The sequence below is a fragment of the Typha angustifolia genome, chromosome 13 (genome assembly GCF_048772165.1).
Source record: "Typha angustifolia cultivar Huaian chromosome 13, ASM4877216v1, whole genome shotgun sequence".
NCBI lineage: Eukaryota > Viridiplantae > Streptophyta > Magnoliopsida > Poales > Typhaceae > Typha > Typha angustifolia.
The window spans coordinates 2169550-2183460 of record NC_133251.1 but is presented as its reverse complement, the minus strand read 5'-3'; the positions used below and the strand labels follow the sequence as shown (position 1 = coordinate 2183460).

The 13911-nt window shown below is 37.7% G+C and overlaps 4 protein-coding genes across 4 annotated transcripts; 3 read left to right on the top strand and 1 right to left on the bottom strand.

The window, feature by feature from the left end:
- Nucleotides 1-1250: 1250 nt before the first annotated feature.
- On the top strand, nucleotides 1251-2072 carry LOC140772885 (uncharacterized). The gene has a single exon (XM_073115125.1). The coding sequence runs from the start codon at nucleotides 1303-1305 to the stop codon at nucleotides 1885-1887; it is 585 nt and encodes a 194-aa protein (XP_072971226.1). The 5' UTR covers nucleotides 1251-1302; the 3' UTR covers nucleotides 1888-2072.
- A 199-nt stretch (nucleotides 2073-2271) lies between these two features.
- On the top strand, nucleotides 2272-6561 carry LOC140772884 (uncharacterized). The gene is made up of 5 exons (XM_073115124.1): nucleotides 2272-2549; nucleotides 2634-2707; nucleotides 3760-3895; nucleotides 4541-4852; nucleotides 6018-6561. Exons 1-5 carry the CDS (start codon nucleotides 2421-2423, stop codon nucleotides 6288-6290), a joined length of 924 nt encoding a protein of 307 aa, XP_072971225.1. The 5' UTR covers nucleotides 2272-2420; the 3' UTR covers nucleotides 6291-6561.
- An 889-nt stretch (nucleotides 6562-7450) lies between these two features.
- LOC140774457 (putative pumilio homolog 8, chloroplastic) lies at nucleotides 7451-11017 on the top strand. Its single transcript, XM_073117464.1, has 6 exons — nucleotides 7451-8717; nucleotides 8825-8987; nucleotides 9662-9825; nucleotides 10145-10403; nucleotides 10484-10582; nucleotides 10663-11017. Exons 1-5 carry the CDS (start codon nucleotides 7708-7710, stop codon nucleotides 10580-10582), a joined length of 1695 nt encoding a protein of 564 aa, XP_072973565.1. The 5' UTR covers nucleotides 7451-7707; the 3' UTR covers nucleotides 10663-11017.
- Nucleotides 11018-11291: 274 nt separating this feature from the next.
- LOC140773903 (annexin Gh1-like) lies at nucleotides 11292-13707 on the bottom strand. The gene is made up of 5 exons (XM_073116683.1): nucleotides 13570-13707; nucleotides 13323-13468; nucleotides 12682-12900; nucleotides 11883-12095; nucleotides 11292-11749 (listed from the first exon to the last, which is right to left on the bottom strand). The coding sequence occupies exons 1-5, from the start codon at nucleotides 13643-13645 to the stop codon at nucleotides 11453-11455; spliced, it is 951 nt and encodes a 316-aa protein (XP_072972784.1). The 5' UTR covers nucleotides 13646-13707; the 3' UTR covers nucleotides 11292-11452.
- Nucleotides 13708-13911: the final 204 nt, after the last annotated feature.

Genomic DNA, 13911 nt, shown 5'->3' with positions numbered 1-13911 from the left:
AACTTTTGCCACCCCTAAATGAGCCCAGCCCATATGCTTGATACTAAAAATCATCAAATATTAACTTCAACGTTTATGAGAATAATTGAACCAACCTAACCGCTGAATTATAATATTGACTTCTATTCTTTTCTTTTCTACGCAACTAAACTAAGGTTAATCATAATGGATAAAAATGTACTAATTTCTTGATAGGTTATGATTGATTACATTGCTTAATTATGGTGGTGTCTCTAGAATTAGATTACTGAAGTTGATATCATGGAAAAGAGAAAGATAAATAAATTTGTAGTGTTTGAACTTTAAACTCCCAAGAGTTGCACAGTGGAGTAGATAACCAGTGCACTGTGCTACCACATTGGAAGATGATGTGGTGCAAGAAAAGCAACTACCAACTATTAGTCAAGTGAGCATAATGGCTGCAACCTGACTGCCAAGTTGATGGAAAACTATTCCTATCAATATTATCCATAGAGTAATAATGATATGAAATTAAGGCAAAAGTTATTCCTGTTAGGATAAAGATAAATAGAGATAGATAGATAAATAGATGGGAGAGAGAGAGAGAGAGAGGGGAAAAATAGCTTTAAGAAGTACTCTAATATCACAGTCATGCCTATATAAGCAATGAGAGTTAGTGTTAGCCACATACTAATATCACTCATCAGCCACCAAGTCTTAGCTTTGTCGTTCATGAGCTCAAGCCTATCTACTACACGCATGCAAGCATGCATCAGAGTGACTTTATGTAGGATTAACATTTAACATAGGAATTAAAATGTTTAATTAAGCCCACCTTAAAAGATTTATATATATATGGAATAATTCTACTTAAATCCTTGATTATTTTTTTTGTTCAGAGAATCTATATGAAAAACAACAATAATTAAAAAATATAATTTGAATTAAATCACTCAATTTGTGCAACTTGTTTTATCTTTTATTTTTATTTCATGCTTGGCAAGGTTTAAAGTTAAAAACAAATAGTATAATAAGTTAATCATTGGGTGGTGGATGATGCCATAATGGATTGGATTGCGGCAGCCAAGGCAAGCACAAACGTGTAGTCAAATTAAGAATATAAATCAAAACGTGCAAACTTATAAAGAGAAAGGTGCTACTTAGAAAGTAGCAATCTTATCCTTAGCTTGTTAGCCGCCCACTTCTCTATCCCTTTAGTCACTTGGCCTTTATAATTATCGAAAGAACTAATTCCAATCCTATATAAATACCCCCCCCCCCCTCAACCATCAACCTTCCATAGACCAATTCACCAATACACAAGTTTCATTCTCTTGCTCAATGGCTCACTCACATCATGACCCTCCTCCTCTCAAATTTGATGTAAAAGTTGTTCGACTAGCGGACTTAGATGTCGAGCTAGAGAGGAGCCTCTTTATCAGATACTATATTTTCGCTGGCGATGGAAGAAGGATCCGTATCGACACAAGAGAGATTTCATCCACGAGCAATCTAAACTGGAGCGAATTTGCATCATTTGAGTGTCGGGGGAGTTTGGCTCTGTTAGGCGAACTTATTGAGCCGCAAAATTTAGTGTTTGAGCTCCGATGGAGGAGGAGAAGGGCGGCAATTTTGGGGAGGATTACAAGGTCTAAGCTGCTAGGGAGAGGAGAGGTTGCATGGAAGGATGTGGCAGAGGCAAAAGGGATGTCATTGGAGAAGTGGGTCAAGCTTCATGTGACAGGCCACGAGTCAGATAGCTTCAAGTTGCCAACTTTGTTGGTAGAGTTAAAGATTCAAGCTATAGATGGGAGAAACAAGAGGATTGATGGGAGAAGAATGGGCTGGAAGAGGTGTAATTGTGAGGATTGTGAATGGATCGGGAGTGAGGAAGATATGTTTCAAGCAGCAACGATTGTTAACTAGTACTAGTAGAAGCTTTTTCCATGCAAACAGTATATCTCTAAGATATAGATGCTTCAAAAGTGGACTTTTCTTTTTTTTTTTTTTTTTCCTTTTTCCCCTCGGAAATTGTACGATGATTTTGATGTCCAAAGATATCAATAGTGTAACGATGACCGTATAAATTATAAGTTTCTCTCATAATTAAAAAAAAAAATTCTTAATTGTGTCGTTAAAATATTTAATTTAGGCTTTTAATCACAAATTTAGGTGATTAGTTAGCACTTAGCAACTTGGTCAGAGACTCAGAGGTCAGCGCGCGCTCTGTCTCTCTCTTTCTCTCTGCGCTAGCAGGAAATTGGAAATTTGAATTGGAAAACCGGACGACCCAGTGCCCAGTAAAGATTCTAAACCCAGATCACACTCCCACTCCACTTTTCTATATATATTACCAGCACACTTGCCGACTACTCCACTCTTGCTATAGACCTCCAACCTCAAGAAGAGAGAGAGAGAGAGAGAGAGAGAGAGAGAGAGAGAGAGAGAGAGTGGAGGAAATGGAGAGAAGCGTACCCGTTCGGAAACCGCACACCTCCACGGCCGACCTCCTCACATGGTCGGAGACCCCGGCGGCCGACCAGTCGCCAGCGAGTGCCGCTACGCCGGCGTCACACCGCCCCGGAAAGGTAAAGCACGAGAACCCTCTGTGCGGCGCTGCATTATGGTTTCTTTGACGAAATTTACCGTACTCTGGTGGGTTGGATCTGTAGCCGGCGGGAGGGATCACCCCAGTGATGTTCGGGGCGCAGATGAGCGAGGAGGAGGCGGAGACGTTGAACCAAAGGTGAGATCCGGTCGTTTTCTAGGGTTTCTGATGTGTGGAATTTAGTTGAGTTGATCTGATGGGATGCGCGGAGAGTGGAGCGTGGGGATCTGTGGATCTCTTCTTGAGCTCGATTTAATTTATAGTACGTTATCTTTATCTTGGGCCTAGGGGTGATATTTGCAATGTGATGCTGGGTGATACTTGATCTGTCGCTTTTAGTTGATCTATTTGATTTGATCTTTTTTTCAGGTCAGGATCCGGTTTTATTTTTGATTTTCTGAAAAGGACTGTTCTAATTCTTCATATTTCAACATAAGGTGAGATTTGAGAGGGAGAGAGATAAAAAATGGAGAGTAAAAGATAAAGATATAGTGAAAATAAAGAGTGAACATGGATCTACGCCTCTCCTGGTTGTCGATAGAGGATTGAAGTAGGAGGTAGTTCTCGATCTGGGGAAAGAAGACATTGGGGAGGATTTGTGGATAAGTTTTAAAGATGAAAGAGACGAGAGCAAGATGCTGATGACCACGCTACCAAGTATAGATTAGTGTAGTGCCCAGAGGAGCGAGCGCTGTCATACAGTAAAACAAGAATTGAGAAGCCCTCTCTGTTAGGGTTCTAGGGGTAGTGTGGATATTCTTAATGCATTAATTTACCTTCTAGCCTTATAGGTATTTATCTCGACTAATTCATTTCAACTCTCTCTATATATGTATACATAGAGATTTGTGTTTAGATATAGTGCGGATATATGAAATTTGTGTGTGTGTGTGTGTGTGTGTATATATATATATATATATATATATATATATAATAGGTGCATTATATACATTCGTAAGGTATATGATGTACATAGCTTTCAGTTTGAAGAATCTTGTAGGAGTTGGTACCAGTGCAGTTATTTGTTGCTTGTCTCATCTTCCTAGATAGAGAATAATAAGAAGCTAACTTTAGTTTGAACAGGTTTGCCTTCAATCACAAGTTTCAGTTTCTACTGACCATCATGTACTGTACTAGATGTGTCATTTTATTCTCTTGCTGGACATAACATTCTACTTTACTACTACCAGGAAACCTTGCTCAGGCTTGAAACTAAGAGAGATAACAGGCAGTGGCATCTTTGCAGCTGATGCTGAAAATGGTGAATCAGAATCTGGCTGTGCTGTCTCAAATCCAAATAATAAAACAACTTTAAGGATGTACCAGGTATATCTTCTGTATGAAATGGAAATTGGTTTTCTATTGCAACTGATATCAATATTCTACTGCAGCATTTTGTTTGTTTGTTTTTCTTTACCTAGAGTATGAGTATACTCATAGTACAAACACACATGTTGTCATATATCTAAAGTAATTTATGAGGCTAAATTGCATTTTCATCCTGTGAACTATAATCCAAAATCACATTACATCCATGATGAATAAAGCCATATAGTTAGTTTACCCCTTAAACTACCTAAAAGGTAGCAACTTGTAATGGGGATTTAATGCGATATTAGGTTTTGTCAAAAAATGAAATATATCTTATAGTAGACTAGCAGTTGGGTGCAAATTGTTATGTTTTACCTAGTTCGGGGGGGCAGATGTATCATTCTTCACGGATTTAATGTGATAGTGATATAATTCAGGAGGTGAAAATAATCAAATATAATTTAGCCTTTTCATGATTAATAATTCAAAGAAATAATATGTGCTGCATATTTGTTGAAATTGCATCTTAAAGGCCAACCTTATGTTGGCGCAGTTTTTGTCTGCTACAGTTTATGCTGCAGTGATGGGAACTCTTCTTATTTAAGCAGTAATTGTATAAATAGATCTAGACTGCGCTAATCTTCTTAGCCTGTCTAACAGCAAGCGGTGAGTGCAATCAGCCAGATCTCATTTAGTGCTGAAGAGAACGTTTCCCCAAAGAAGCCAACTTCACTAACTGAGGTGGCAAAGCAGCGAGAGCTAAGTGGAAATCTGGAGACTGAGGCTGAAGCTAAAACAAAAAAGCAGATTTCTGAAGCAAAAACCAAGGAGCTTAGTGGACATGACATCTTTGGCCCTCCTCCTGAGGTTCCTGCCAGGCCATTAGCTGCACGTAATTTGGAGTTAAGAGGCAACTTGGATTTCGCTCTACCGCAACCAAGGAACATTCATACATCTGTAAAAGTATCAAATGTAAGTGAAAAGCATGAGCAAACTTGCTCTTCAAGAATTTTGAATATGATTTATATCACCTGATAATGAACATGGCTTCTTTAAACATTCTTGCACTGTTATATTGATGGATATCAGCTTAATACTCTTTTTGTATATCAACCATCTGTCATTATAAGGCCAGGTGCAAGTTTTTTAGGGCAAGAGAAATTTTAAGATCTGAGATGTGTATACCACTATTGCTTTCATATCGGTTTGGAATCCAAGACAATATTATTTAACCGGGTTGATTTGGTATTCAGTTAGTAGAAAAAGTGGCATATGCTTGCAAAAATGCATAGGGTGTCCTCAGGAATACCGAAATATTTGAAGATCTAATAGATCTGGAATGCTTAAACTTTGATTTGCTTTATCAACGGCAGTAATTTTAGATGTTTCTAGCTTTCTTTTGATTAAATTTTAGGTATCTAGTGCTCACTGATAAATTGTGATGTTTTAGAGGTAACTTATCTTGTTTTTCTAGCTTTCCAGTCAAGAAGATTAAATGTCTCCAGTTGCTAGAGCTAGAATAGTCGCTGGGATCTGATGTCAAGTTAACTAGATGTTCTAGTTTGTTTGAATGATAATCTTCCCAGTTCCCACTTACATGGTTCCAAATTTTCATCTTGTTTGCTCTCATTTATTCAGATACTTGAATATTGATTATCACCTGTTATTCCAATTTCTAGTTTGTGTATGTGTGTATGTGTATGTGTGTGTGCTTGATACTTTCTTTATCCGTATATAATGTGCATCACAGTATGCTTTAATTTACCTAGCAAGAGGAAATTAGGAATATACATGCATTAAAATTTGACTTTCAAGGTTCACAACCTGGGCCAGATGGTTCATCTACTTGAAATTTTTCTATAGTCAAAATTTAACCCAGTTGAGATGCACAAAAGAACACATTTTAATTAACAAAGAACACTCAGCATATTCTATTGGAATTTCTTCGCATAGGAACTTTACGTCATCTCTAGTTTTTGGTATTTCTCTGCTTCAATGTAGTTAAGTAATTAAAATGATATTTGTCTTATGATGTTTTCCTTCTAATTAGTTACAAGTTAAGATAGGTTGCAAATTCTGTGAACAGTTATTAATATTTTTCTAGTGTTTCTAATTTTTTTTCTGGATGTCGGTACAGCCAGCTGGAGGTCCTAGCAATATAATGTTCAGTGAAGAGCCTGTGAATAAGACAGCTAAGAAAATCCACAATCAAAAGTTCCAGGAGCTGACAGGCAACAACATATTTAAAGGAGAAATGCCTCCTGGATCAGCTGAGAAACCATTAAGCATGGCAAAGCTTAAGGAGATGAGCGGCAACGATATCTTCTCCGACGGGAAGTCTGCAGCCAGAGATTATCTTGGCGGCGTCCGGAAACCCCCAGGTGGCGAGAGCAGCATCGCACTGGTTTAACCATTCTAACATATGATTTGCACGTCTTGGCTTTCCTCTTTAATTTAAGCAAGGATATGTCTATCACCTCTTCTTAGCTACTCCTTGCATTTAATTGAGTTATTGTTGATGTGTGTTTGTAATCTAAGTCACTAATTGATGGAGAATTCTTGTGATCCTTCTCGATGTTGAAATGGTGTTTGAAACATTCTCTTCTTTGCTTTCTGATGATATGGAACAGCTTACTTGTTCTCTTCTTAATTTAAAAGGTTTTTGGTTTGCTATTTTGTTATCTCTTACGCCTTGTTTTGATCTTTTATATGATGGTATCAACACATGATACTTGTGATCGCATGATTGGTCTAAGATGCCAACTTCAATGAGTTTTCATTAGTACTGTTGGGTTGCATGAAGCACTATCACATTGTTGCTTATTCTTTGTTTGCCAGTGATTTATTAGCATATTAGACTTCAGAAATAATATACATTATAATAATTATATTATAAAATATAATAATTATTTATTAAAATTACATCTGATGTACTAATATAATTATTAATTTATTTTTGATATTTATCACACCGACCTACTATATATGATAATCTTTAAAAAATAAAATCTTTTTCTTTACTTAATATTACATATTCTTATTTAAAACATAAACAAATAAAATAAAATAATTAATTTTAGAATAAAGATCTCGTATTGAAATTAACAAAGAAGAATAATTATTCTAGAATTAATCAACCGAAAAATAATTATTCTAAAGTCCTATTTTATACTGGTTTGATTCCTTTTTATTTATTTATTTATTTATTTGTTCTGTTAGCATGTCATGTAACAATTCGAGTTGAATTAATATACTCATCGGATTTGGACTTTACGAGGGTCGACATAGTAGTGCAAAATCTAAATCCGACCCGCTCCAAACCAACAAAGCAGTAACCCTTTCACCTCCACGTGGCGATACTACTGGTGGCAGTTACTGAAAAGGAGCCGTCCAGCCTAAAAAGATGACGTGTAACGCTGTAATTCAAATTTTAATTTTGAAGAATACATATTTGTTCCTAAAAATTAGGTGGTGATCGTACCGGTCGGGATTCGAATCCCCAGTTAATACGAAGAAAAACCTCGTAAAAACCCCCTCCTATAAATACGTCTCCCTCTCCTATCTTTTCTCCGCTTCCTCTTTAATGGTGGAATCGGCTTCCTGTACGATACTCCGCCTCAGTACCCCCCACAACCTCGCCCTCTAATCGTTTGTGTAGATTTTTTTCCTTCCAAAAAATCTGAAATGTAATGGGAAATCCTCGTTCAGGAGTCATCTTTCTCATCTTAATCCCGACTGGGTTTTCTTCTAGTTGTGTTGTTTCATAGTCTTTGATCTTTATTCTTGGTTTCCCTTCTTTTTTTCTTTGTTTCTTTAAATTCCGCGAGATGGACAATCGAGGGGATGAGGAGAGGTTGATGTATTGGCAGCCACCATCCAATCATCAACAGGGCGACTCCAATGGCAATAATGGTTTGTTTTACCACACGACGGCGGCGTCCCAGATCGGCAATGGTGGGATGCGGCTCTCACCGGAGTTAACTCGACAACTGGTTCACGAGCGGTTTGTAAGGGAAGAACTCAGAGCACTGCAACTAGGAGAAAATAGCCGACAGGCGGCAATTCGGCAATCGAGAAGCAATTTGGTATACTCTAATCCGTTTCAGATTGGCCATCGCGATGTTAGGATGAGGAGTTCCACTCAAGAAGATCACATAGCTCGTCTGCATTCTGTCAATCCATATTCTGTTCTCGTTGATCAGGAATTCGGATTGCAGCAATATGATCCTAATTTATCCGAGCCTCGAAGAGGATCCTTGGATTCCAGTACTACAATGGACTACTCAAGTGTGATTTTTTCTTATCAGGGTGATGCATTAACAGCCTCCCGACTTGGCGGCAGGGTAAGTCTTGATATGTACGGAACATCGTATCCTGACCAGCATTTAGCTTCTCAAGCAATGGGTTCGCCTTTCGTTTTATCAACTAAGCCTACAACTCCGACGAGAAATTCACGGCATATTGGTGCTTCCTACTATGAGCATAAGAAGATGATGTACTTGGGAAGCAATGGGAATTCAAAAGGACATGTCACCATGCACCCTAGTAGACAGTCTGATAGTTTGATGGAGTTAAAACGATCCATATGCAATCTTGGCAAGGACCAAAATGTGTGTCTCTTCTTGCAGAGGAAGTTCGATGAGGGAAAGCCTCAAGAGTTGGAGAAGATATTTAATAAGATAATTGATCATGTGGGAGAGCTCATGGTAAGCCCTTCTGGGAATTATCTAATGCAGAAACTCCTGGATATCTGTACTGAAGAACAGAGGATGAGGATTATCTGCACTCTTACGAAAGATCCGGCAGAGCTTATCAGGATATCTTTAGACAATCATGGGTATTAGTTTATATTGCTTGACATTTTTTTCATTATGATTCCTGTGCTTCTCTATATACATTCATTATCTTGTAAGGTCTAACTTTCTTTTTACCTTTGTTCTTTAGGACGAGGGCGGTGCAGAAACTGATAGAGACCCTTAAAACTGATGAGCAAATTGCATTGGTGATATCTGCCCTCGAACCAGGATTCTTTTACCTTGTCAAGAGCTCGAATGGCAATCATGTTATCCAACGTTGCTTGCAATATTTTTCATCTGAAGACAATAAGGTCTACATATTTATTGTTTCTGTACATTAATGAATCATGCTTTATCATTGAGTTGTGTTTTAAGTTTAGTAGTTCAGGCTGTATATCATAAACTCTAGCATTGTTTTGATTGCTTCTTTAGGTATTATATATGTGGTGATGCAGTTCATATTGTCAGATTACGTCTCAATTAAAGACCTTTTCTATCTTAGACTAGTCTGTGCTTTTCAATCTATTGTTTGCTATTTATAGTTACTTTTGCTAAATGTACATAGCATGCTTCTTTCTGAGAACTCGAGAAAATGATGCTCTTCAATTTTCAGTTTAAAACTATTGTTGACTTAATAACTTATTACAAGTTTGTTTATTATGTAGCTTAGGAATAAAATCCCTTTTGATTAAGGCAAAGGCAGGATTTTGGTCTGCGCGGAATTACTTGGGATTGTTAATTAAATTTTGAATTAGTTTTATTCAACACTGAAGGAAGACTTTCTGGTAGAAAATAAACCTGTTGATAGTAGTTGGGAGTGGGGGAGGGGAAGGGGAAAGGAGAGGGAATCACCCTTTTGTGTGTTTTTTCATCTATTTCATACTTAATTGTGCAATCTGCCTAGATTTATTAAGCAAACCATCATAATATCTCGTTGCACTGGGAGATATATCTAAATCCTTTATTATTATTTTCTTTTTGACAGTTCATCTTTGATGCCGCTATTATGTATTGCTTTGGTATTGCGACTCATCGACATGGATGTTGTGTCTTACAACGCTGCATAGATTATTCCAGTGGGAAGTGCAGGGATAGCATTGTTGCTGCAATTTATGCTAACGGGCTTTCTCTTGCCCAAGATGCTTATGGGTAATATATTAATGTTATAATGGCTATCTTTAAAAGTTCGCTTTTGTATTTCAATCAATTACGAAATGCTTTTTCTTCATGGCTTATTCTCTTCTTTCACAAAATATCATTTTTATTGACGTCCAATGTCTCTAATTAAATAAATATGAAGCCATATAGGCATATATCTGCTTTATTTTGTATTCCTGTTGTATGTTAATTTCAATACATTAACTATTGATATGTTTTTTTTACATGTTCTCATTTTCTATAGATTATAACTTTGACTAGAACTTACATCATTGCTCATTCTTATGGTGATTTTATTTTTCTTTCTTAGTAATTATGTGATTCAGTATATTTTGAACCGGAAAGAACCAGTAGCTACCGCGAGTCTTGCATCGCAATTTCAAGGTCGTTATGTAAGTCTTTCAACACAAAAGTTCAGCAGTAACGTGGTGGAAAAATGCCTCAAAGTTTTTGGTAACGGACGCCGAGCAGGAATCATATATGAATTGCTAGAAGCGCCTCACTTTGAACGATTACTGCAAGACCCTTTTGCAAATTATGTCATCCTATCTGCTCTCGAAAATTCCAAGGTTTTCAATTACTATTCTTATTATTCCTTTCATGTACTTCACTGTAAATGAAATATCTGAAATGATTGCTATTGTTCCAGGGTTCTCTCCATGATGCACTTGTTGAATCCATAAGACCTCATGCAGCAGCTCTTCGAGACAACATATATTGCAAGCGTATTTTCTCTAAAATAGAATGAGTAAGTGATGTGCATTCTGAAAGATAACAGGCTGTTTTTTCCCTACATATTCACTAATATATATCAACTCTGACCTGCAGACAAGGAGTTCACTACTTATCTCATGAAACTTCCCAGCAACTTTTGGAGTCTGTTTGTGCCTTTTCATGTATGGCCATCAGAGATTTATGTGTGGCTATGTGGCTGTACATTGTTATAATGTCTTTTTAGTATTTTTCTTTTTGAGAAGAAAAAAGGAAAGAAAAATGTTGATATTGGTCAAATAGGTGGAAAGTGCTGATACTGGGGATATTTGACCGCTATTTATGTTCTTTTTAAACTTTTATTGTGTTGTTATCTTTAAATGTTGTTGGTTATGTCATATACCTTTGGGTATTAACAAGAGTTTGCTATCATAGTGCTGATTTGGTAGATGATTTATTTATGAGATCATGGATTTATGCTTTATTATATATTGCTAGCATCTATTAATGTTGCTGGTTCCCTCTCCTGTTGATGAACTCCCTTCATTTTCTGCTTGCTTTGGAGAACTGAACATTTGAGCTGATTGTGCTGATTATTTAGATTTATAAATTTTAGAGCTCAAGATAACCTATGAATTACGAAAGAGTATCAGAGCCATAATTAAAAATCAAGAAAGGGCATGACCCCCCTTTAGCTATGTGTGGAGCAAACATCAACAAAGCAGAAAACATTGACTACCAACAACTTATCAAAACTCCAGTCCATGATTTTATTTTCATAGAAAGAACACCTTGAGTACCACAAAACCATCAAACTCCAGTTCCAGGATTTTATTAAAATATAAAGAACAAGGTAATTCACCAGGGAAACCTCTTCTGTAAAGCAATATTATGACCTCAGTAAAACTCAAGCATTCTCATGGCCTAACAATGCAAGAAGCATATCCTCATAATGTCCAACAGTGTCATGGGCAATGGCACGATCCATAGTTTTACTATTTCTCTTGTAGTAGGCGTCCTTAATCACTTTGAGGTCGACCTCAGCTCGAGTAACTATTACCCGAGTAAGAGCATTTTCTTCTGTTCCTACCCTGCTGATGGCGAGACGAATCACTTTCTCGAAGTATCTCTCAGGGCAACATATGCAGCGTATGATGGCTCTCAGTGCAGCAAGGAACTCATCCTTGGGATCAGATTTCAGGTCCTGTAAATGGCAAATAGCTCTATTAGAAATCAATAATAGAACTATAAATGTAAATTTATTTTCAATCGGAGTATTAGCATTTGCGATCGATATGATTCCAACCAATCTGCTTTACATGAAAATGGCTGCATACCTTGTTAATTGGATTACCAAACTCATTGTTGTAGTGATTAAATGTTGCAGTAAGTTGAGCTTTGCTCCTTGTAGTAAGGATCCTAATGAGATCTTCATGGTTGTAAGCTTTCTCAGAAATTTGTTCGTGCAGCATCTTGGCCTCTGATTTAGCTAATGCCACGTTCACCTCTGCTCCCTCATAACGATATGAGCTCACAAGTGGCACCAAAAGCTTAAAGAATGAATAACTTTCAATAACAATTATCAAAGGAATCTCCTTGTACATAATTTTCTAATTTTCATTAGATATATCTGAACTACTAAACAACCATCACTGAAACAGGAGTTATGTGACCACTTAACTTAGCGCCACAGGAACTAGTATAATCCAAAGCATGAAATCTGATATTTTAACATATGATAGTCAAAGATTCAAAAAGTGCTCAATAGATGGCTCCAGAATTTTGTTAAACAGAGATTTTATTTGCCATGATCTATATCTGTGTGATCTCCTGGATTCCAGTTAAATCAAACAGGCTAACTTTACCAAGGTTATCTCCTAGGACATCAAGCAGAGTATCTCCCAAATAATATAATAATCAAGTCAGGATTTGACAGTTGCACGTCAAAAGGTTTTTCCTTCAGAGGTCAGACAGCAAAATAAATCGCTAAAATAAACACCATGACTCTAAACAAGAAAATCTAAAATTTGGAAGCATATAAAAGTATTGATCAAGTTCAAAATTTGACAACAACCAAGTAAAGAACCCCAACTCGAAAATCAAACAGTATCACTAAAGATAAAGCCACTGCATTACCTTGCGAAAATCCCCCGTAGTGTGCGCTCCCACATCCTCTTCGAGTGACCTCTTGTATGTTGCATGGTATGCCTGCCGTACAGCAAACAGCTCTACTGAAGTCCTTGCACAAGCGATCTCGATCAATACATGATTGGATGGCTTCCATTTCCTCACTGCCTCATTCGCTAGCCATGCATCCCTCTCTGCCGGATCCATTGTCCACAGCAGCACCACCATCTGCTCCATAGATTAATTATATTACAACAAATAACTCCTGAAACACTTCCCAATGAGAGTTGAAAAGGATTGTCCCTTTACATGTATAGCTTGCTACGGCATCTTATTTGTGAATATCCTATATATTTTGCAAACGTAAGTTTGATAGTTTGCATGATATACCTTTATGAAGATTACTTTTTTTTGTGTATACCCTTCAAAATCCTTAACAATAATTACAATTTCACAAACCCTTACGTAGATACATCTCTCAGATTGTAGAGTCTGCGGAGCATACATGAAAAATAATGGAGGAGTAATGATGCAAACAAAGGATTTGTAGAGGGCATTCACCTAAATATAGAACTTGGTGGGTGACAAATGCAAACAAATAACTCAAGAGTTCCGAAAGGTCATAATAGTTGGAGAAGAGAGAGTAAGACCTCGAAGTCGCCGGTGGTCTCATCGCCAAGGGATCTGAGGAGCTCCTCGCCGTAGATCTCGGCGTACGCTCGTCGAATCGCACGGCGTTGGTCGGCGTTGCGGTGGGCGAGGATTGAGATAATTAGATTCTCATTGGTGCCCCAACCTGTAATGGAAGAGATCAAAGGGTGGGGACTTTTGAAATTTTGGTAGATCGAAACGCCAAGAGAGGAGGGGAAATCGAGCAGGCAACGAGAAACAGGGCACCTTTGAAGGCTTTCCGCAGCTGCTCGCAGTCTTCGGCAGGGGAGGGGATCGCCTCGGGAATCGTGAGAGTAGCCATTGATTAGATCGTCAGAGTGGGAGAGAGGGAGGAGCAAGCGCGAAGAGGAGGGAGAGAAGACGAGCTTTTTAAAGGAAAAGAATGCTAGTGGGCTACGTGGCGCTATATTATTGGATGGTGTTTCGTTAATGGGTGACACGTATCTTTGTTGGTGTTTATTTATTCTCCTCGTGATTTGTGCTCCTTAGTGATGGTGCTTTATACGATATTTCAAGATCGGAACCGTTGGATGGGAACCAATTACCAACATCGAACGGTGCAGGACG